Source organism: Pipra filicauda, unplaced genomic scaffold (assembly GCF_003945595.2).
Source record: "Pipra filicauda isolate LSUMZ 115617 unplaced genomic scaffold, ASM394559v2 scaffold17_size4572894_pilon, whole genome shotgun sequence".
Taxonomy (NCBI): domain Eukaryota; kingdom Metazoa; phylum Chordata; class Aves; order Passeriformes; family Pipridae; genus Pipra; species Pipra filicauda.
This window is the reverse complement of record NW_024104287.1, coordinates 2578398-2603597: the sequence shown is the minus strand read 5'-3', so window position 1 is coordinate 2603597 and position 25200 is coordinate 2578398. Positions and strand designations below refer to the sequence as shown.

Below are 25200 nucleotides of genomic sequence, written 5' to 3'. Positions count from 1 at the left end.
TCCTAACCCATTCCAATGAGGAAGACTGGTTGGCCATCAAGAAACAACAGGTGTGTAACAACTCATATTTGTGTTTCATTGCATTACCCCAATGCAATGAGCCCAGTTCAAGCACCGAGAGGCAGAACAAGAAGTTGCTCCTGCTTATTTCTGAGTGGGAGGAAGTCTGGATCCATCCAGCATGGAATCTGGCCCACGTTGTTCTCTAAATACAGCTGTCTAGCCTCTGCATATCTCTGCTGAGTTAAGTAGTCTGGTGTGGAAAAGCAAGCAGCAAGTACCAACCTACGTACTATACTGTCACCCTTGCGCTTTGGAGTGAGAAGATCTGCAAAAAAAAATGGAACAAGTATCTGACTCTTTCTGTCAACCAGCAACTCATTCTTGAAAAGTCTGACACCCAGAAAAATTGCCGACTACATATAACTGAAGCCAAGACAGAGACAAGAGTCTACACCTGCACAAAAATTCTGTAGCAGAACTGGAGAAGATAGTGCAGTTAATTTTCGTATACTGCAGATGCGGGTCTGCTTTGCAAAGAAGGGGATAGAATCCTCAGCTGAGAAGTCACGTAGATAAGAACATTTTCCCTTTCTTTCCCTTTACCCTGGGGAACTTGCAAGGATTTTGATCATCCCACCAAATATTATTTTTTCAGTGCATTGGCTGTTTCTCCACTATACTTCCTGCAATTTCAGGCTCCTCAGAGAAGCAAAGACATAGGGAGCGTGGCTATGTTGTTGTGTGCTGAAGCACTGTGGTAAGGCTCCTACTCACTACCATGATAGTAGCATAAAGTTGGTACTGCAGTTTGGAGGAGAGCTGAGGCTGTACTGCAAAGTCACAGAACTGCTCCCATTTATCCATATTTAAGACATTTTTGAAAGACTTGGGGATGGGGGTTATAGATTGCTGCTGATTTTATTCTAACTTAAGTAGCAGGAAAGACTGTTATTCAGACTCAGTAACAGCTATCATCAAAAGGAGAAAAATCAAGTCCCACCAATTAGAAAATGACAAGAACTACCTTTAAGAGAGATGTAATATACTTACTTGAGATGGTAGAAGATCTGACATTTATTCTCAGAGGCCCTGTGTATTTTTTCAGTCCCCTCCGTAAGATCCTTTGAACTCTTTGTCTCAAGACTTCTCTAGAATCCGTGGCGGAGAACCAGAATGTGAGCAAAGCCTCTGCCATCACACCATCAGCATCTGGGCTACAAACCAATGAAACAGTCTGGTTACCTTCAGCCCATTTCTGCACTTCTTAGCTTTTGTCTTAGCTCCTGTAGCAATGGCAATGTAACATAAAGGATAAATTTTCAAACGTTTGTATATTTTTGAGAGAAGGAATTTCCAAAAGAAATCCAAGCAAATGCTGAACAGTCAAACATATCATAGCCTAGAAGAAGGCATAATACTTTCTGTGAACAAATGGCCAGACCCATTTTATAATGGAGTCTAAAAAGCAGTCGCTGACTACATGCTTGGGACACGAGCAGGAAGGAATGAACCAATTTGATTGCAATGAAGAGCTGGATACACAGCGCTTCAGAAACATCAGGTAGATGATTAATGGTATCTAAACCGACTTTTCCAATGCCCTGCATATACACAGAATAAAAATTTCCAATCATCATCAAAAAGGTACTTGAGCAAAGGGGAAAGACCACACAGCCTACTTCCACTACTACAGCCTCTTGGGAGAATGTTCCTAATAACCTCGTGTTGTGCAACAATAAATGAAACTCGGCAGCATACCCACAATCTACTTATTACACTCAAAGAGATGGATCACAGAAGGGGTCTTTAACACCTCACTGAAAAGTACAAATGGCACCCACACTGAGACACACAATTTCACAGTTTCTATGTAAGATAACAGGAAAGAAAAGGGAGGGAAATCTTTAACAAGTTGAATTCACCTGGTAGTAGTATTTCTTTTTCCTTAGAGCATCAGATACTGCAAGAGACGGACTACTAGACTACAAACACCAAAGCGTCTAATCTGGCATAGTAAATCTTGCTCTGTGGTTGCAGATGGCTTATCCCTGGTCATTACACAGAGAAGATAAGAGCTTGCACTGAGAAACTTCTCTTCTGTGCCTCCTCCCACCTGAGCCAAGAAGCAATAACACAAGCCACAGCAGGTGAAATCACAGTTACTTCATACAGGCGGAAAGCTACAAGCAGGTTGCTCTGTCATTAGACAGGAAAGCAAAAGAGAAGATGTCCCAGTTATATCTCACTGTCTTGGAAATTCATAATTATATAAAGAAAAAAAAGTAGAAGACAGGTAGCTTATATACAAGTCATGTGATCAGGCTGTGATCTTTGAAACAAACTTGTACCAATATGAAACAGACATTCCCAATATTTCCAGTGAAGGGAAGTAAAAGGCCATGTGTTAATGAGCACACCAAAGCATACCAAGTGTTTTGTAGCTGACCAGAAAGACACACTCCTTGCCTCAAGGATCTCATAATTGAGACTGAGTAGTCATACACGAACTTTCCAACAGACTGTTTTTTCCATTTGTGCCAACTTCAGCATGATTGCCACTCCATTTATTTTCCAGATATTATCTGATCCAACTGTGGGTGTTGCTCTGCATTTCTGAGGTGTTCCCTCACCTCTCCCCCCACTCCTCTTCCTGTGCTATGCCACACTGGAATTACCGTATCAACTCTTGCAAGCACACCACGCCTCTCGAAACCCTCGGGTAAGTACAGCCCACCTTGAATCACTTATTATATAGCAAAGATCCAGAGCCAAAGACACCTAGTCAAATTAGTATTGTCTTTCTCAGTGAGCAGTAGTCATTATTACTAATGCATTATTTATACCGAGACAAAAAATATGCACAGTACTTTCCAAGTAAACTCACACCAATGACCCTGTTCAAAACACCTTGCAGTCTGAGCCCTAGAAGAGGCATAAAGCTTGTATATGTGAAAAAGTGAACAAGCTTTGGCGCATACAAGTCTTGCATCGAACACAGCAAACATCACAGCAAGTACCTCAGTCTGTCCTTGGGAACAAGAAGTAATGAAAAATATTTCTTGTCCCTACAAATTGGTCTCTCAGATCCTTAAATCACCCTGTCTACACTTGCAACACTCTAGTATCAAAAAATACCCCTAAAGCTACATTCAAATAATGACTTACGTGTAACTGGGGATTAAACTAAGGTAGAGGAAGAGGCAGGATGTCACAAACCGTGTAAGAGCAAGGAGAAATACTTTCACAAGAATTAGATCTTTAGATCTTATTAGATCTTAGTCTTGCAGCTTTAGCCTGTGATAGTGAAGACATTCAAGTTTTACATGCAAAGCGATGGGCACTGTCACTCTCCCGAGTATTGCAATAGACAGTTATATAATACCTTAGTATTACAATAGACATATATACAAAAAGGTCGTTTTCAGCATTCAACAGTGGTAAAGAAATCAAATTAAACATTAGGCTTTTAGCAGTTAAACAGAGAATAAAAGAGGAAAAAATGCGCCACATTGCTCAGTGATAATCCCAACCATGGGTCTGACCCCTTCATCTCAAAAAGCAGGAACAGGAGACCTGAAAGAGATACAGAACAGGCAGTTCCTGCAAAGAATGGTGAAATAGGATCGGACTTTCAACTGAAAAAAAGAGTGGATCTTATGGGATACGAGAGAGAAGGGATATGATGGGAGTGTCCAGTATCACTAACTGCATGGAGAGGAGGGGTAGTGATCAACTTTTCATCACCTCTTCCAGTACAAGAACTAAGGACCATTGAATGATCTAAAGAATCATTGAATGATTCACAAGTCCTTACTAAAGGACCAAGGTGCATGGATTTAAAGAGTCCAGGAGACAGTGGACAAGTCCTTGGAAAATAACTACACCAAGGGCTAAACAAACCACAACCACTTCAAGAAATCCAAAGTGGTAAATATGCAAAAGCAGGGAGCATACCAAGGAGCACTTGTTGCAATCTACACGTCTGTTGTGCTGCTGCTATTCCCCAGGCACCTACTTATGCCCATTCTTAAAGCCACAATGAGAAGTGGGACCTTCTGAATCAGCACAGCCCAATTTTACTTGGCATGCCCAGGAAAACAGCAATATAAGAAGTGGCATCTGCATTACAGTGAAGGAAATAGTTTTGTAAATGCTTTTTATTTTCAGATAGCTTTAGTTATGTTTGCTTTATTAGCTAAAGCTTGCTCAAAATCTGAACACAAACTTGTATAGAATTTGGATTGACTGAAGTTTGTCTTCTGCATCAAGATCCAAAAGGAGGGCATGGTTCAAAACAAGATTATACTCAATTAGGGATTATGCTCTGGTGTTACATACAATACACTTTACTGAATCAGATCTAGCTGGGCTTGTTGTAAATTTCATTTTATCTCAGCTGCTTGCATTTATTATTATCTCACATACCTCACTCTGATTAAGCGTGAACGGATGTATTTTTTCCTTAAAATGGAATTGTAAAATGTCTTGTCGATCTGTTGAAAAAAGAAAAATATAAGATAACAAAAAAAGGAGGGAAACAGACATATTGCTGGAAGGAGCATTCAGAAAATAGTATTCAGTTACAAACTCACAGCTTACAGAGGCAAGAAATGTAATCCAGCCCAGCCTCTAGATAACATTTGTTACAGGCCTTTCCTAACCATCTCCCATTTGACCTAAGGCACATTATAAAAAGCAAGCTGATTTTTCTAAATGTCCTGTGACTACATCAGTGTGCCACTACAGTGCTGCCTCATCCAATCCCAGGCATAATGAGAAATATATAAATATCCTTGGGACACACTGCTGCAGTCTCCCAAAGCACAGCCTCCTAAAGATGGCCCACAGAAAGGATAGAGTATGCTGTGCTCTGCAGAGCCTCTCTTGTAGGGGTCCTTTCTGATACAACATTTATCCTTGGTTCTATGGAAATCTATAGCAAAGCTACCAGTGATCTCGAATTATGTCCCCCTATCACCCTTGTAATTTTCCACGTGCTAGAGGAATTGTCAAGCAACTCTCATCAGAAACTGGAAATCTAGGACTCGTAAGGAATCAATCTCCAAATGACATCTTTATTGGTGCCTGCTTAACCACATCCTGCTTTAGGCTGAATGTCATCTCGAGATTGCGTGATCAGACTGAGACAGCACAGTGTGATTTCACATGGCATGAAATTCTGCCAGGAATGGCTCAGAATCACTGAAGGATTGAGAAATAGCAAAGTCACTAGTGAGTTTTGCAGCAACTCCTCCTATCAGCAAGACACAGTAAATTGAACATATCCTGTAAACATCAAATGCATTACAGGAAAAAATACGTAGAAATGCTTTACAACATCATGAAAGTAGTCTTTTTTGTAGTTTTTAGTCCATAAAGGCAGTCTGATTTACCCAAGTCTCAAGATGTTCTGTCTTCCAAAGGAAATTGAAAAATAATGGTTCTCAAACTTCTAGTACATTGAAATCTTTCAGATATGGAAACAAGCATGTAAGCACGAAATCTGGGGTTGATTCCTCCCAAGGAACATGAAACACCTCTTTTCCAGCCTTGGTTGTCGTAAGATGAAGCCTCATGTCATTACACAGTGATATATTGAAGCAGAATAATTTCAAATTGAAAATTGCACATTTTGTTTTTTAAGGTTATTTTAAGCATACATTAATAAGGAAAAAAAGAAACTTTCTTAATTGTCATACATTGAGCTGATGTTTTATCTTGCTGTTACTGGCAATTATCTGCAATTACTTTGGCATTTGGAACAGACAAAATTCTATGGAAAAATACATCACATACAACTAACTACTGTACATATGCAGAATGTGCTTTCTCCTGTTGCTTTGCAGATGTCCAGCTGCTACCACTGCACTTTACGAGGCATACAATTAGAAATAAAGTGTTTTTATTTCCTGTAACTCTGCAGCCTGTTCCACTGCTATCCCCCTTGGTTATTGGAAATATTTGCCATTAGGCAAAAGGGGGTTTGTTTTGCTTTGGTGTTTTTAATTATAACATTTGTTTATCGTTTCTGTCAGTGTTAACTGCTTCACTGATGATTGTGTAAGTAGAAGCATGTAGCTAAGCAGCACTGCCAGCTTTGTGGCACGCAGTGGCATGTGCTATCTTTGACTGCGCTGCCACTGAGAACTTTCGAGATCTCTAGGACAGCGACTTCTTTGCAGAGTGCTTTGCAATCAAAGAGAGCCCTGAGCTGGGCTGAGGCACACCTCAGGCTTCTACATTTCTAACAAGTAAAGCAAAAACACAGTGACTTTCAGCTTGGGACTGAAGAGGGCAAGAATTCACAATTCCTTGCAAGGGAGGGCTGTATGTCAGTATGACATTCCCAAATCCTTTATCTCCTCTTGACAGCTGTGTTTTCGAGGTACCTGTACTGTCTCAGATGGCAAGTGTTTTTCCTAAACTTTCTATCTGCATTTCTACAGCAGATACAGGGATCCTTGCTTCTGTCACCCATTCTCTTATGTATCTTTGTTTCAGCCTAAGCAGCTCATGTGACTGTGTTTTTTGTATTCCCAGCATGTCCAGATTTCTCCTTTTCTCCTCAGCCTGGACCACTTCCAAGATGTTCCAGACAGTCTGATCAGGAACACCTCGTGTTGCAGGAGACAAAGACTTCCAGTGACATCTGACAAAACACAACTCCACACAGTGCTTTTTTACAAAAAGAATCTAGGAAGTCCAAATGCAACTGAACTATCTGCAACAGACACTGTTTTCAGAAAATTAAATCCAAAATGGATGGTAGTTAGTTCTTTGGAGTATAGTAGTTAGCTCTATGGAGTGAACAGGAAGCAAGCAATTTAAAATTATACCAAAATTACTAGATTTGTGTTACTTCCATTTCTCTTTCATATCTGATTGAGAAAGTAGACACACTTCCCACTTGTCACTAGCTTTCCCATCCTTAAGAGTTGCCCTAGTATTACATCACCAACAGATAAAGAAGTCACTGGAGAGTGGTTTTGTTTTCAGTGAGCCTTTCAGAGCCTTTACCACCTTCAAACGTGACCTAGTGTTTTTCACTTTTGTGATCTGCTGTATCTTATCAGGAAAGAAAGTCTACCCAAACTTCTGCACTGTGGCCCCTGTCTCTCACCTGCTGATGAATTTTTTGACAAATATGACCCAAATTTCTTCTTTCCTTCAACAATGATTTTGGTAACTGAATTATTAACAGTAATCTTTATATTCATACAGAGTTTATAAAAGAGGAAAAGATGTAGGAGTGTGACTTCAGATAGCAACTTTCAAAGATTAATGTTCTGTATCAGGTTTTACTGTTCATCTTCTGATAAACATTTCTCTCCAGCCTGCTTATAGCTTTCTTTTCATCTTGAGTCACAATCCTGGAAGCAAAAGCAACTAGAACTTTGTCCAGTAACTAGGTGGGACCTGGCCCTGCTTGAGAGAAGCATGTTACACTCATTTTAAAGATTTTGATTTGATTACAACACTCAAAAGTGACACTATCATGACCAGATCCCTTAAATTCACCACTGATTAAGTACATCTCATTTGTTTTCCTGGTCCTTGTCTAGCAGCAGCTCAATGGTGACAGTTTCTGCTGCTGCTGCAGGCAAGGTCTATGAGCATTCTTAACCAAGTGCCAAGTCCTGTTCCTTTCAAGTGAGCAGCATTTTCCTGACAGCTTTTATTTTAGCATTTGTCCAAACAAGATTTTCTTTAAGCTAATGTTTGCTGGCTAGTTTAGCTCAATGACGTCTGGTATTTCCTCAGTTTAATTTCATATCCTTTATCCTTTTTACTAAACTTCTCTCTGTGCACTATGATTTTCTAAGACAAACTATACTTCATTCCTGAATGCTGGCCCATCCAATATAGCAACTAATAGTGGCTAGTACCAAAGATGCGGTAAGGGAAAAAAAATCCCACGTGTACAAACCTAGCCACAGAAATTCTTCCTTTTTCCTTGCAGCCAGAAGTTGCTTTATACGTTGATGAGCAAGCCTTCTTTTCCTATCCTGTTTTGAATAGCTCCAGATCTCATCATTATGCACTTTTTCTTGTGTTGCACCATGCCTAACCCTCTGAGGCCTGTGAGTAACCTACTAAAATCTTTGTGATTTCAGAGTCACCCAATATGCCCTGCCTCCCTGGGACCCAAAAAAACCCTAAGCTCTGGAAGTAGGTCACATGACAGGGATCCCCTCGCTCTGGTGTAGTATGGAGCTGACATGAGCTGGGCTTGCCCAGATGTGTAGCTGGGTCTGGAAGGGACCCAGCGAGGTGAGCAGTGTCAGGCCCTTGCTTTCTCCCACCAAACGCTGCTCTGTCACTGCACTCAGGGTAACAGGATTTATCAAAACGTTTTCTTAAATCTAGTTTGATAGAACTTTCCTCTTAAGTATTTGCTGAACCCACTGAATTACTTGCATGGGATATTTAAAAGCATTCAGTAGGTTTGGGAGCACAAATCATCTTGTTGCTCAATAGTATTGCATTTTTGCCTGCTGCCAGTTCAGTCCTTCAACAGCTATCCTCATACTACATTCTTCCTCTTACTTCACTAGCTACTTAGGGTGTAAAGCCTATTATTAGTGATTTTTTAAAGCTCTTTGACTGTAAATATTAATTGGAACCTGCCACTTGCTTCAGTGACTCTCCCCAGATTACAGTGCAACCTGCTGAGACCCCCAGAGCTGCTCATAATGTAAATCCAGTGGGAGCTCCCTTGAGAACCTGACATTTTTCCTGCCCTGATTTCAACTAAGGGGTTGAGAGAGGACATGAGGAGAAATAATGACAGGGACAGCAAAAAAAAAAAGAACCTGGCAGTGTCCTAAACCAGGTTATGGACATCACACTCTCCTTGGAAGCAGACATATCAATTACTACACAATAGCCCTACAGCCACAGTCCTCTCCCAGGGTGAAGAAAATGGACCTGAAGGAGAGTGAGTGTAATAGTCCATGTGCCTCCATCAAACCAGAAGATCAGAAACTTTCCTATCAGAAACCACACATTCACAAAGACAGCATGTGTCACAGCAGGCAAGGACCATGTGACCCCAAATATCTGCAAATGGTATCACAAACTATTCACAGGGTTTAAGCTGACCAGGCTCCTGAAGCTGAGGATTGAGTTAGCACTGCCTGAATGCACTAAAATAAGGTGTTCAGCTGGATGGTTCCTGGAGGTGTCAGCTGCAAAAGAGGAATAATTGTCCTTGTACAGTAGTTCCTAAAAAGATTGGTCTTTCAGATAAAAGAAATTAAGAGGACTAATACATGGCATTAATGTCAGGATTTAAAGTACCATGCTCATGCCTAGTGCAACCAATTTCAAAGGCATGTAATGACATGACTGTTTCATTATAGCCATGTGTATTAGTGACAGCTGGAATTAAGGTCACCTAAGTATTCCCATTCCTACTCCCTGCTTTCAATTATCCATAATTAGCTTCCTAAAACTTTCACACTGCTATTGAAATTTTGTCCACTTACAGAGGTGATTTTTCCAACTTTTGGAGAGAAAATTGAATTTGGAGAGAAAACCACCTGTGCTGATATCCAGAGAAGGGCTTTGCATTTAGCTCCCCCCCACGCCCTCCAAATAGTACACTTTTCCCAGGAAAATGACTTTGTGCCCACTGGGTTTTTTTAAGTAATACTTAGAGGTAAGGAGCTGAAATACAAGAGCGAATGCCTCTTAGGAAAAGAATAGTTTTATGAAGTCTAAGGAAGATCGTGGTGGTGTATTCAGCTTGCAAGTGCCCAGATACCATCAACCACACTTAGTATTGAATTTGGATTCTCACTTTTGAAAACATCAGGTTCTAAGCAACCACTCTCTTGACTAGCCAGATTTTGATCAGCAGTTCACATCTTCAATCACTTCATTGATATAATTACCTGCAAACAATGCAGCAATTCTGGATTGTGGATATATAATTAAGATAAGGTTCTACCCTTAATCATACACACTATCGATAGCTGCCCTTTACATCATTTTGAATTCCTTTTCCAGCTCAGGTTCACATCCATTTTCCTTGTTCACATTTTTTAGATTTTTATGACACACACTGGAACTGAATTAGAGTTACTTATTTATTGGCAGTGGGTTGGTTTATGATTTTCCTGGATTTGTATGTGCTTATTAGAACTTCTGCTTTGATGGACCAAGAAAAAAATATGAAAAAAAGAAAAATCAGTTAGCATGCCTATTATTTGAGAAAATTATATTTCATTAATAAGTCAAAGAATCAAATAAGTTAAAGGATTGCTGAATTTAAGTGGGAGAAAAAGTTGGATATTAGTAACATTTTTGATAACTAACCATTCATCCTGTAAATTCATGCAATTTAGGTGGAGCACACCAACATTTTGAGATATTACAAGTGATGAAAAACACTAAGCTACAGCTTCATGCACTGCGCTGCATCAGCTCACACCAGCATTTGAAAACGCTTCATATTTTCCTCAGTATTTTTTTTTGCTTCCTGTGCTACTGTGACCCATGGATACAGGAAAAACTGGAAATGAAATTCAAAGCAAGAAAACATCTCTCTTATTAAATCAATACATGTGCCAGGGGTCTTTTTCTTCTTTTAATTTCAATAGGAATTTCTGAAAAAAGCATCACAAGTGAGTTGTGGGTGTTTTCTGTGAGTTATTTCCTCTCTCAGTGTACAGCACTTCACCTATCTCTTTAAGGCCACACCTGTATATATGCATACTGACAGTCAAGTGTGCCGTCAACCTCTAATTCCAGACCTAAATAAACAAGTCATCAGTTTGTCATCTTGGCCACTGATCCACTGCCATTTTTTCCCAGTTGGCTGAATTACCATGGAAAATCCTTTCTGTATTGTTTCTAGCCCCAGTCACCCATAGAGGGCACCCCGATTGTACCATGCTAGTCCAAGGACAAAGCTTCCTATTTATAAGAACCATCGCCTTAAAATTAAGTTTATAAAGCAGAAGTTGTCAAATGCGCTACATTTATTTTTGTATATTTTCTCTCAAAATGTTCCTTAAATATATTTCTTTTACATAGATAAAAGATTTTTTTCCCATTTTACAATATTGTTTGTCAGAATAAGAAAAAAGGGAGACTATTATAAAAAAATCTCTAAAAAATTTCATTTAAAAAGCTTCACTATTCTGGCTTTTGTACTATAGATGCACTTGTAAATAAAATTGCCTTTAGTGATGCACAAGAAAACCTTTCAATAAAAGTGCAGTTCTTTACGCCTCATATCAATACTAAGTAAGCACTTGAGGGAGCACATACAGAGCCTAAGAATGCTTGGGTTTAAATAAGGGCTTCGGTTTTAGATTTTGGGATCCTTATCTGCAAACACTGCCAAATTTTTTTTGAAATTTATTACAACCAGGAACATTCTTACTGAGCTTGGTCTGGGTGTCGCAAGACAGAAAAGTCCGTGGAAAGACCTGGCTGCTGCAGATACCATAATTTCTGTGATCTGGCCAATTTATATTAAATTTTCTTTTGTTTCAGGGGCTGAGAGGGGAAAATAAGTGTTTTTGGGGGGAATAGCACACACAGCAGATGAAGTTACATGATACTTGTAGATACTTGCACTTTTCCATTTACTGTAAAAATGAGAGTCATGTTAGACTCCCTTGAACTTCAGCATACTCCTCTTTCTTGGGGCATGTTTAGTTGTCATCACTAAAATAGTCCTCAAAGTCTGGTCTCCCAGAGCAAACAGTCTTTAAAAGTGTTTCAAAAATACTGCCTTGGGGATCTACTCCAGCCCAAGGACCATAAGGCACTGATACAGCAAGGAACAGGCTTCTGAGCTTTACCTTAACACCCACGTGCAAGGTGTGACAAACACACCTCGTGCACAGTTTCAGCCAGATTTGCAGCTAGCTCTTGGCTCTGAAGGAATTTGTGTTTCACCTCTCTCTCTCTCCCAAATACACACACACTTCTGCTCCCCAGGAAAACTCGAGGCATGTCTGACTTGAAAAGGCCAAGTGCCATAAAACAGTAGTCTCATCTGCTCACTCACCGCTGTTGTTGGTGTTTTCAGCTAGGCTTCGAGTTCAGCTGTGATGGAAACCCTAGTCAGGACTTTGACTGACCCTCTAGCCCTGCAGATGTGACAGTAAGTTGTTCACAACTCACATGATACAAGATATTTCCCAGTATTGGGATGACTGCAAGCTTATCCCTGGTTATAAAGCAGAGAGTCTTTCTTTTACATGCATCCGGTTGAAGGCTAACTCTTCCACCACACAAGGTTATCAGGTGTTAAAGCTATGCTTTCCATGGAAGCATAGATGTCTATATGGGGGTTCAGAGAGAACAAACACAAAGCAACTTAAGTACTGTGATGAGAGTAAATAAAATCCAAGTGTGCCAAAGAAACTAAGCAGATCCTTTCCTGATTACCCATAGGCACTTGAAAAATTCTTTTTTATCTCCGGAGACCTCTTCCCAGATGCTGAAGTGGCTTTATGGATTTGGCCTTTCAATTGTCTCTCCAATTCAGTTCCCTGTCTACACAGAGGAGATATCAGTGCCCAGGGGCTAGCAAACTGTTTCTTGGTCATAACTGAATTGTGCTGAATCAGATGAGAATCTGCGCTACTGAAGATGCAGAAGACAAAGTGAGCTCCCATTGCTCCCCACTGGTGTCTTTTCAGGTGGTAGCCAGAGGGCAGCTAAACAGAGGCATTGGATTCAGCTGACAAGCCCTCTTTGTGAACCACAAAGCAGCAGGGACAGTGCAGAGCTGCAGAGAACTGAGTACCAAATGCTGCACCTGGCAGTTCTTGGGGTCCTCATCCACATTGCAGCACAAAGAACTGGAGAGGGGTGTGGGAAGGGAGCTGCATGGCACCTGCCTGCTCCTCTGTTTCTTCTCCACCTCATCTATAGTGAGAGAAGTGTGTTAGTAACCTCTAAAATCATCATCTGCCAAGGGAGAAAACTGCCTTCCTCCTCCCCAGTACAGGGACTCGGCAGTGAGCCATTCAACTGACCAAGAACAGACAGAGTCATCAGGACTGTTCTGCAGTATTTTCCTGTGGTATCACAAGTGTCTCTGCAATACTCAGTAGAGACATTATTTCTGAATTAAACCCACACTAATTGAGCTCTGTCAGATAGGACAAACTTCAAGAGCTGTATTCATTAAAAACTTTCCCCGAAATCTGTACTTAAAGACGCAGAAGATTCTCTTGTCAGTTGATGTCAGTGAAGCAAGATGTCTGTTTCTAGAAGAAGTATCCTGGTACACAATTCTGAGTCCTGAGGTGTGAATTACTTGATGAATTTCTATTAATTCAATGGAAATATTTGGATAGGCAGTATTTTCCCAGGGGAAGTATCCAGGTATCATTTTAATATAATCCTCAACCACTCTACCCAGATCCAGCCAGTTAGTTCTGTGTTGGTTTCAGATGGCTGAAGGAAAGGATAGCCCAGGTGCCTTGTGGATTATGAGACAACAGGGGAAATCCATGCCCATCCATTTAATGGCTCAAGGCACTCAAGGAGGGAAAACAAACACCTCACCTCTCCCCCAGCCACCCAACTAGCCAAGGAGGGAGCCACACTGCACTCATACCTGAGGAACATTCACCCACCCAGCTCCAGCCTGGCTTACCATCACATGGGAGCAGGAGTAATAGGGGATAACAGACAGGGCATAACCCCAAAAGCTGGGAAGGGTAAAGTGTCTAACACAAGATTTGACAGAGACACTTAGAATAGGCAGGGAGAAGCAGCCTGACATCAGGGCTGGGAACAGCTCTGGGCAGAGAAGGAGATAGGGAAATACTCGGTGCCTGGGAAAGGAGAAGGGTTGCATAGACTGTCATTGAAGAGGAGAAAGCCCACAGATTCCAGAAGACAGTATCAGAAAGTTATTGTAGTGGCAAAAGAGACCCAACAAGTGCATTTACAAATCACTGGTGGGCAGGGTAAAGCCTGGTGTCTGATTCTATTGAGCAACCAGAAATGCACTAACGGGGTCACATGCTGTGACTGCTTGGTATCCACCTCTCTCTCACAGCTAGAAACTTGCCAGCCTTCAGCTGAGACAATTCCCATTGAGATGGGCTTGATGTTGTACGCATTTCAAGCTCTCCTGAATGCACATCTCTTGGGATCAAAGATGGCTTCTCACACTGGACACAATGCCCCTTCACCCTTCTTCCTGCACGTAGGGCAGTTACTGCAGCTGCCCAGAGTAGGCAATTGGGATCATTCCAGTCACCCAGGTCTATCTGGCTGTCTCAACTCTCTCCAGACTTTGGCATACCAGAGAGGCTGAAGAAGTAAAGCTTGAAGCAGGGCCTTGAAAATCTCCCCACAGGATGTTCTTCACAAGAGAGTAGTTAGGGTGTCCAAGGCATTCTTGGAAAATCCAAAAGAATTAATAGATTTTGTGGGAAAAGAAAAAAAATTCAAGTCTGATGCAGGAGGTGGAGGAAACTAGTGGGTGAAAGTTGTGCAGATCAGCCACACAATAAGTGAGCCCATATAAAATAGCGGCTCCTTGGCAAAAGAATCATAAGGCTGTGACTGTGCCTTTTTTATCCAGTGTAAGAGGGGACAGTCAGGCACAGTGCACTTTAGCTTGGCAAGGGAAGAAGGACTTGTCCAATTAGAAAACCAAGGAGGCTCTGGTGCGCTGGAGTATCTCTCTCCCAGTGGCATTCAGTCAGGTCTGCTTTTTCAGGAGAGAACAAAGGGAACTCTCACAGCCACTTGCAGGAAGCCACTCAAGGAGCAAAGACCTTTCATCATCTGTTCCTCAGTCCCCCCAGCTCCACCCCAGAAGACATTTTCCAGACTTTCCAGTCAGCCCTGAGATGTTGACTGGTGCACCAGCTTCATCAGCTCTCTGGCATGATCTGGCTGCATTCCCTCCCACCTTCAATGAGATAAGAGTCAGGAATGTTGTTCACACAATGGGTGTTACTATTCAAATCTGGAAACCAAAGCAAACACCAAGACCTTTCCTGCCAGCCCAAGGAAGGCATTGTAGACTTCCCTATGGAAGCAAACACATTTTTCCTGGTGAAACATCAACTCTGAAAAGAGCTCCTTTCAGGGTTGTTCTGGAGAAAAATGAAGGAGGCTGCATCAGGGAAGGGATCAGAGAAGGCAGCACTTGTCAGGGAGTTGCACTAAGTCAGGTAATTTGAATGCTTCTGATTATCAGAGATGATTCACTTCTGTTCACTTTGCACCAAGTGTTGAGAAAGACATTGCATTTATCTTCATTGACTCACTGTTTCACAACATGAGCTTAAGGTATCCTTAATACTATGACAATGGGAAGGCTTGGTCATCCATATCCTGACGCTAGCCAGGGAAGGACTGCAAAGGATTTCAGTAAATCCAGACAAATCAGAAAATGTGATAAAGAACTCAATTATCTCCTCCTCTATTAAAGAGATGGTGTGAAAATCTGTAAAATAAAAATGCGGATGTTCTGAGACAAGAAATCAAGAGGATATGTGCGTGTCTGGAAAGATTGCTTTGATTTTAATCACCGCAAGGTGAGTTTTTCTGTTATAAAATCAGACTTACAAGGAACATATTGTTTCTTTACTGTACAGAGTTGCTTTCAGTAAGCTTATGGACGATTGTCAATCTCACAAATCCTTGTTAGATGGAACATCTGGAGCTAAAACCACAAAAAGGCAAAGATTATGCCAGGGACCATTTATATAAGCTGACCTAAAATTAGAGCGAAGAGTTCATAAAGTTTAAAAGAGGAAGGTAGAATTTAATGGCTGAATTAAAGACAACTCTTAAGAAAATCACAGGAACGAAGGAAAGGCAACACAGTTCTTTGTATGTTTGTTATGGTGTTACTTATCAGGTACAATCAACATGCTCTGAAATAATGGTTCTCACTGCTCAACCAGCATTGGTATTTACTGTTACTACCATCAGAACTGCTCAACACCCAGAGAGGAGACAGGGTTTCTAAAGCATTGGCTTCCATTCAAGCATCTAAATTGATAGCCATGTTCAGAGGAAATCTGACTGCATTGGGGACTGTCTGAAAGAACCTATTAGCTAAAATAAGTGTTTCTTTGCCAAAGTAGCCACATGTTCTAAAAAATGATGAGGGAATGGAATGGGAGAAAGGGATACACTGTACTCAATGAAGCATTATTCCTCAGACTTCTTCCCAGTCCTTGCCTTCCTTCCACCTCAGCAAGACACAATGTCTTCTTGGTCAGGGGGAACATTCCCTCTACAAGGTCCTATATCACAAGGTTAAAAACCTGCAATTATTAGGTAATAGTTGTAAAGCAGTAGCACCTAGGTGAACACAGCTTGTGTAAGACTCTATACATGCAGATATGCACCAGAAGCTCATCTTAGGAAATATGGTATGGTCCCCAGTGGGCAAAGAGGGCAGAAAGAAAACAAACGCACACAGATAAGAGGATAACTAAGATCTCTGAGGCCCTCAACAGTGGATCTGTGAAGAGATGCTAGCACTGCCAGATCCCTACACAGCACCCTACTTTTGCAGAGCAATGAACACCGCAGCTCACAGTTTGTTGTGGACAAGTGATATGGCCCTAAATTAAATGATAGTGGGGAGCAAAGCATCGATTGTCCTATGAACTGGCCACCTGTGCATGGTTGCCAAACGGGAGGTAAGAGATATGCATCGGATTCTGATGAGTGAAACACAAAAAGATACAAGCACAATCACGTGCTTATTGTTGTATAGAGATGAACTCTGTAATTAGCATTTGTGGGGTAATGTCTCAAAGAGAAAACAAGAAAGGAAATTGCAATGTGTCTATTTATTTCCATAGCTACTCTATGACTGAGAGCCACTCAGCAGCCTCTGCTATTTGTGGGAGGGTTTCCCAACAAAACATACCAAAGGCGCAGGAAAAGGGCTTGTGTGTTGTTTTCTCAACATACAGTCACAGCTCAACAGGTATAGTTCCCCACCCTGTAAAGGAGAGGGTGTAAAAGAATGCTGTCCTTAGAGACAGTGGGACATAAATCACAAAGCCAGGCTCAGGGCAGCGAAAGAGAACACACACAACTGATCAGTGATATAGGAGAAAGACGACATTATTGTCAATATCTACTTCAGCACTGCAGGGATAGAGAGAGGTGACACACTAGAACACACAGAGGGGGAAGTGCCTGGTCTACCAGGTGTGATCACAACTCTCATGCTATCCATTCTGCTCACCGTGGGGGCCGAGGGTACACCAGACACCTGTGGTCAAGAATGTGCTGTTCACATTAATGACTGTTGTACTATCATACAGTCCTTCATGGAAAGGCACAACGGTCCAAACTTACCAGTCTCTCAACCCTCTCGCTCAGGTCTCTAAACCTTCCTGAGGACTGCCTGGAAAATTCATTATTGTACCGGATGTTGGTGAGTTTTACATTGGCACTGTAATAGAACAGCTTCTGATCTGTAAGGGAAAGAAGAGGAATAGGCAGTACTCGAAGCACCAAGATGAATGAACTTTAGAAAAACACCTGGGGCTGACTGATATCCAGATATCTAGGAAGTGGATGAGCCTTCATGTATATCCAACCCATTCAAATACAGCTTCCAAAAGCTAGGAGCCCATTAGCAAGCACTCAGTTGAGTTAGGTGACCAAAGCCCAGTTTCCCCAACAGTTACACTTGTGGCCAACCGACAGCACTTCGGGGCTCACACGGGATCACAAGCTTCATCTTCCTGCTCAGTTACCTTTCTTCCTGGCCTGCCAACTCAACACCAAGCCCTGGCAGGCAGCTGCTAGTGATTGGGAACAGGGTACAGCAAAACACCACAGACAGACATGCAGAAGGCTCTGTTTGTCACTCATGTAAGGGAGACCAGAAGACTTATGTGTTGACTTAATCACAGAAGTAGATCATGAAAAAAATGTGAAACAAGTGAAAGCAAGTGAAAGCCAACAGAAACCACAGCCCTAAACCACCCTGCTCACCAGGAAATGTTCCTAAGAGATCTGCAAAGATGCTAAATGAGGAAGGAAAGAGAGGTCTGGAGAAACCAGTGTTTTTTCCCCAAGTGAGCTTTAGACAGACTGGTGAAAACTCCCAGCACAACAGGCACAAAGGAAATGCACTAAGCAGTGATATATTATGTAAAACTTACCATATGCCAGAAAATAAACTAGGAGACCAATGGTGATAGCTGCTGCCACTGCTGTTCCAATAACAATCAGAGCAATTTTCCGGGGCTCAAGATGTCTTATTTTAATAGCTGACTGATGAATTCTGGGGAAAATTAGGAAAAACAAAGGGAGAAATTAGTAAGATATTCTTTTCTATTTAACAACACACCCCCCCGAAAAAAAAAAAAAAGAAAAAAGAAGGTAAAGTTTTTTCCCTTGATGAGTCCACATGATTCTTCCTAGCAATATTAATTGACTTCTCACCCTTCAACACCCTCGAAAATGAAACCATGACTCAAGACTATTTTGAAATAGATGTTGGGATGTGCTAGAAGTCAAAGAACACAGACAGGTTTGAGGGTTTGGTTTTTTTATTATTAGGGTCAAATTAAATAGGAGCCCCACTAAGATTCTTACGTGACTCCCGACTATATATCTGCAAGAATAAAACTTAATTTTCAGCTAGGTGAACTTTCATACAGCAATTGGTAAAAAGCACCCTCTGATTTGTTAAGTACATATCTATACATTATTCAAGCTGCTCAACCCATTTCAGCCTTCAAAGCAGAGCTGGACAAAAAAGAGAAAGAGATTTCAGAGGGCCAGCCTTTGCTTCTTGTTTTGCTTAGATTGAATCTAAAAGCAAGAAGAAAGCACTGCTTCAAGCAGTATTTGCTGAAGTGATAGAATGACAGGGAAGGGCAAGGACATGTGAGCAGACACAGGTAGGAAACCTCACCAGATACTTCTCTCTGCTGTGCTCTTAATTACAGGTGCTAATCCAAATTAACTCAAGGAAAGTCAATGGACAGTCAGTGCTATAGTTAAACAAAAACTACCTGAAAAAAGTTGGTTACAGCAAATTCTACCTTTGTCTATAAACTCAGACATCTGAAGATCTTTAAAGCCATTTTTCTACTTTATTACAAAAAACACAGAAGAGGAAGCAACAATTTTTGGCAAAGAGTTCTTAATTGTAGAGTCAGATACCTCACTCATGCAGACATACCCACCTTCAGGTTAAGGTATAGCCTACCATAGGAAAACAGGCTGCAGGCATCCTCTTCTGAGGCTGCAAGACACCTCAGTGAGTTCCCACATACAAAGTACACATAACTCACTCCCAGAACATACATCTCATGAGCCATAAGTTTAAATGCATTAAAATAAGTTGAAATAATTGCAAGCAATCACTGCAAGTATTTGCAGTGCAGGAGAAAGACAACAAGCACAGTGTGCACGGTACATAAATACCGAAGCGGGTCCTGATATTTCATTCTAATTCTGTTGCAATGCCTTACAATTACAGCCTTATTACTGTGACCTGGAAAACAACTGACTTAGGCCAAATATGATATTTGATTGAATGAGAATGGGAATAATAATTTGTCACTCAGATCTGTTGAGACTTGTCCTGCTTCTCCTATCTAGTGTTTCCTTCCCTCCTGCTACCCTGTAAAACACCTAGTAACCTCTCATCGAGTTTGATTGAAAATGCATCTGTGAATCCATAAAAAAAAAAAAAAGGCAAATTAAATAGTCTTGTTAAGAGTCCAGAGAAGAGCAGCTCCAAAATTATTTCTCAGACTACTGTATGGAAGTTACCTTAGAACTTTAACTGGAGAAATTAAAAATAAGTAAGTATAAGTAGTCAGGACTTGTTAATAAGAATATTTCTAAGTAGTAGCTTTTAGGTGAAACCATAAAGTCCGTGGTGAATTCAACTTTAATTTTTCATGTGCGTTTGTTGTTTTACGGTTTGTTGGGTTTTTTTCCCCACCACTACAGCTAATAGTCTTTTGCATGGCTTATATGCTTTGCAAATGTGTCTACTATGTTTGAAGTGAGACAAAGTTACAGAAAAGCCAACAAAACAACCAAAAAAATTGCATTTAACTTAAGACAACCTACTCTTGTATTCTTGTAGATACTGTCATTTAAAAGGTAGTTGTCTTGATTAAGCTGCACAGAAGGAAAACATTCAGAAGGTCTTTCAGCTATAATGATCCTGGCATAGCCCCAAACCAAAATGTTGGGTTGGAGAAGCCCATTTGAAAGGCTGAATGCCACCTCTACACCGCACTAGGTGAGCCTGAAGAAATTACTGCCTATCATATCAGCGAAACAGCGGTTTCAGACCAAAGTAACATGACTGGGACACAGTTAAATAGAGCACTATAAATTTGAAACCTTTTCAGCATTTTTTTTTACATACTGTAATATTTTTTTATAACACTTCTTCTTTATTTCTTCTTTCAAGTTCTGTGTTATCATTTGTCAAAGACAAACCCCAGTCCATAACGGTTACTCACGAGTGTAATTTTACTCACACATGTGACTTTCACTTAATTCATGAAACCTGTTTGAGAGCATCATTTCAAAGAGGTGCAGAGGGGTCTCAGCACCAGCTTCTAAACTGAATTTCCTCAAACAAGAAGCTGTTTGATAAATACATCTTAGAAAGTCGCTTAATAGAGAGGGGGCATTACTGTTGGGAACTTGGATGTCTTTTTTCTTTTTGTTTTGTCTGAATAAACTTTCTCCCTTCCTTTTACACATAAGCATGAAACACCTGTTAAATTTCATTCTCCGCTCCTAATTTCTTTTGAAAACAAAAATTGGTTTTAGAAACAAAAGGTATTTTTGAGCAAAATATCCTTGATTAGGCTGTACCATCTGGATGCTTCCCCATTTGAATAGACATTCTGCAGACCAGGAGGATTTCAAATCCAGGTTTTCAAAGATATCCGTGAGACAAACCCGTAAAGATCATTGAACTGATACTTTTCCATTCCCATTAACTTTGAGCTTTATTGCTGCTTTGCTGTATCTCCTGAGGTTCATTCCTCAAATATTAATTATTGTATCTGACAACATGTCCCACTGAGTAAAACTGAACAGTACTTACAGGGGCTCAATACACACAAGAGAAGCAACCATGCCAGAACTGAAACAGCTTCAATCCATGTAATGATGTGTCAGGGCTTGAATACTCTGCAGAGAGCTGATAAAGTTCAACAGTGGGAATTTATTTTCTCAGATCAGGAGTCTAACAGTCCTTTTTAACTCCTTTGGAACTGTCTGCCTCCAAGAGAGGGAGCAGGGAGCGTAGCCTAGAAATGCACAGTAGGATTAAAAACACACCATTTGGGGAGATCACTGAAGTCCTCCAGAGCAGAAATGGAAATTAAAATTTTAAGCCTGAACCAAATACCTGAAGCTGAAAGCTTTCCACTGACTTCAGAGGGCTTTCTGACAGGGCTTTTCTGTCTGCAGCTTAAGTGGTCCTTCCCTCTTCCCCAGAAACTCTGCTCTTTCCCAGACAACCCTGCCCATGCAGTAATCTTAAACACATTGCAATCACAGACTGGGTTTCATCTCTTGGCAGAAGACTGCCAAGTCCCAGACTAAGATTTGTCCTATGAGGAAGAGGAGTGAAATATTCACTGACAGAGAGAAACAACAAAAAATGATATAAAATTGCTCACATTGCCATGACAATTTTACTTGTTTGTCCTCTCTTTGTTTTCTAATAATTCCAAACACTGTCTTGGTTTTCCAACTGACTCATTTTCCTAGAAATATCCGCTGAGACCTTTCCTGAACAGTAGTAGGTAATCTGGAGCCCTGCATTCCGTACTTGTGTTCCTCCCCATCACACACAGAGAAGACCTCCAGGAACATTATCCTCAACAAGGAGCTCACACCAACAAACACAAAGCCAGAGAGATCCCTCCTGTTACGCGTTTTACAAGACAGACATAAGAAGGACACAGTTAATAATGTCTGTCAACGTTTTGTAAGAGAGGAGTATCAGGAGAAAAAATCAGCGTCAAAGAAAAATTAAAAATTAAGAGTACCATTCAGTAAACAAATAATAAACACTTCATTAAACAAATCATGCGTGCACTTGCCTCACTCCAGCCTGAAACTGTTTGTTTACAAAAGAAGTTAGCGTCTTTTACCTATTGGAATTTATATTCACTTCTTGCAAAGAAGCAGAATTACAACTGCCTTCTATGAGTCAAAATTTCTGCTTCAGAGGAAAAACCTCAAAAGTCTTCCTCACTGGGGCTGAAAGAACACTTGGACACCTATGGAACCCTCCATTACCTGCAGTGAGCTTCATATCAGAGACCATGTCTAGCTAAGTCAGCATGAACCAGGAAAGACAGCACAGGCTCTGCTTTGGCATACACGCACTGACAGTGTCTGCTCAAGAAAGGTGCTGACAGGACAGACAGCTGAAAAGCCAAGCCCAAGACAGTCACCTAGAGATGATCTTGTGGGCTATTATATGTCCTTTGTTTTTAGTCATATAAGAGAGGCATACTTAGATTGACAAATTTTCTCCACTGTTTTAGAATACATGTAGCACCTCTCTCTTAAGGTGTTTTGAGGAAAAAAACATTTATAAAAACCACTATCAGCCTTAGCAATAATTGTAATGTATGAATACACAAATAATAAGATAGTAATGTGTTTTAATTTGTTTACTTAAATACGTTTACTGGTATATGAAAACTATGCTGAACACCACTACGAAGGAGTTCTGCAAGTCTGATACAACAGACCAGCCCTTCTGTGATCATCACAGTTTGTGACAGCTTATGTCTACTCAGAATATGACCCAAAGTATCCAACCTCCCCTGTGGTTTAGAAGCTTATATTTCTGGACAATAATACATTTTCCTGTATTTTATACTTTATGTCCTAATTTCAACTGGGATACAGTTAATTTTCTTCATGGTAGCTGGTGCAGTGCTGTGTTTTAGGCTCAATGTGAGAATAATGTTGATAACACACTGATGATTTAGTTGTTGCTCAGTAGTGCTTATTGTTAGTCAAGGACTTTTCAGTTTCCCATGCTCTGGCAGTGAGCAGGGGCAAAAGGAACTGAGAGGGAGCATGGCCAGGACAGTTGACCTGAACTGGCCAAAGGAATATTCCATACAATAGAGCATCATGCTCAGTACTGTTTTTTCCCTGAATCTCCTTCCCATCCCACTGGGATGGGGGCTGGGGGGCGGGGAAGGGGTGGGTGAGTGGCTGCATGTTACTTAATTTCTGGTTGGGGTTAAACCAGGATATATAATAAACAATTACTAGGCTGGGTAGATAAACAGTGAGATGCTGTAATCTAGCAACATAATTCCACAAATTTCTTCATGAGAAAAATGCTGCTGAAATTAGAGAAAGATCCTTAGACAAGTGGTTCAGCTAATACTGAAACCCCAGGAAATTGTCCAGCAGCAGAGAAATTGGAAAATTTCCATTTTCAGTTCTATGTAAAATCTGTCCCCCTCTCATCATCAAGTTTGTCCACAGACCACATGAAGCTTTCAGATTGTCTTATATCAGAAGCATGTCAAACTAAGCCATCCCAAGCTTTGTGTTAGTTTGGCTTCATTTAAAATGGAGATCTGTATGTAATCAGAAACACAAACACGGAAGGAGTATGTGGTGGAAGCAGAATGCCTTGGTTTTAAAATCTAATGCTGACCCAAAATGCTCAATCATAAAACCGCCTGTGAAAAAAATCAATAAATGAAACACTTCTGAAACATCATCTAAGAGGAATAGCAGGTGCCAGAAAAGGGCATCTTACACTGGGGCTTGCTCAGTGAATGAACATGACTAGATTTTAAGGCTCAGGAGAAGATCTTGTCTCATTCTAGTTTTCCTGTCTAAAATGGCCAGAAACTGAGCGCGTGTGGCAACAAAATACAAATGGAAGCAATTCTCTATGAGTCAAATCAGGTGTGGAGTGTACCAGAATCAAAAGTATTTCCCTAGGGTTTTCTAAACTCAGGATGTACTCTGGGACAAACTGACAGAATAAGTTTTTGTTTGGCACCAGGCAGGAACCACATCTGCCTCCTACAATAATCAAAGTTAACTCCCATTAATGCCAATGGTGCATGAGTGTTCTTGCACCAGGGCTGGTATCTATTTCCTGCTACACCTCAACAGTCTGTAATTTGCATTCATATTGCCCACCTACTGCATGACAAATTGGTGCGAGTGGCACTGCATTTCCACATGCATATTCACTTTTAGACTACCATATACAACGCCAGCTACTCTGTACCTCACCCTGTCAGGGCACAAGATCTTCACAAGGAAGTTACAGATAGGACATTGCACTTGCGTTCCAGACTGCAGGACACAGCACAACAGAGGGACAAGACCAGCAAGGCTGTCTACTCCGCCTAGTTTTCCTTAGCAGCTTTGCTTCCTGAAGGATTTTAGGGAGCACACATTCCAACTTAGCTTGAAATGTTCTGAAAAGAGGCACCTTGGAACTGGATAAATCTAATACTGAAACACCCCTCTTATATGGGACTAAGGCAGAGGACGATGAGCTCAAACAGCAAAGCTTACAGCTCCACACTCAGATCCACATCCCTGCACAGCAAAGAACTCTGGGCATCTAACAGACTACAAAGGGGCTTTGATTAAGACCAAGCAGTTTCCACCCCTTCCCAAACATGAAAATATTTAACTAATATTTCATTAATGTACTTTAGATTTTATAATAATTTAAACAACCATTTAAACAATTTAATTCTTTCCTAAGTAGGAGGTAAAGAAACTGTACTCAGATGTTGTTTAACTACCCTCTAGCACACTGTTATTAAAATTATTTACACCACTGTATACATCAACAAGACCTGGCAACTAGGTTTACCACTAACTAGAAAACAACATGGCTTTTCAATTCTGTTAGGTAGAGAACTCTCACTTAGTTTTCCCTCTTTATTTAACACACACAAACTGGTATTCACAACTGATGGGGATTTCTTCGTCACCTGGCAGTAAGAGTGGCATAACTTAATTTGTGGATATTAAACAGGGCAGAGGATCTTGGGGTATTGAGCAGGGTACCACTAGGGAACACAGAACAAAAAGTTGAAATCCATCTTCTCTTGGCAAAGACGACATTGTATTGACTAAAATTATATTGTTCCCACAAAATGAGAAAAAACACCGAAGTGTGCATCAGTAATAATTTTTGTCCATCCAGAAACAATGTTTCTATTT

At 40.8% G+C, this 25200-nt stretch overlaps 1 protein-coding gene across 1 annotated transcript in view; it reads right to left on the bottom strand.

Annotated features, from left to right (window-relative positions):
* The window catches only part of LOC113988268 (transmembrane protease serine 11E-like), a 39810-nt gene that overhangs the window by 13206 nt on the left and 1404 nt on the right, over positions 1–25200 (bottom strand). Inside the window, exons 2-5 of the mRNA XM_027721697.2 lie at positions 18138–18259; positions 17323–17441; positions 4429–4496; positions 1054–1217 (exon numbers count right to left, since the gene is read on the bottom strand). Coding sequence (XP_027577498.1) covers positions 1054–1217; positions 4429–4496; positions 17323–17441; positions 18138–18259 — 473 coding nt within the window. The remainder of the gene's footprint in view (positions 1–1053; positions 1218–4428; positions 4497–17322; positions 17442–18137; positions 18260–25200) is intronic.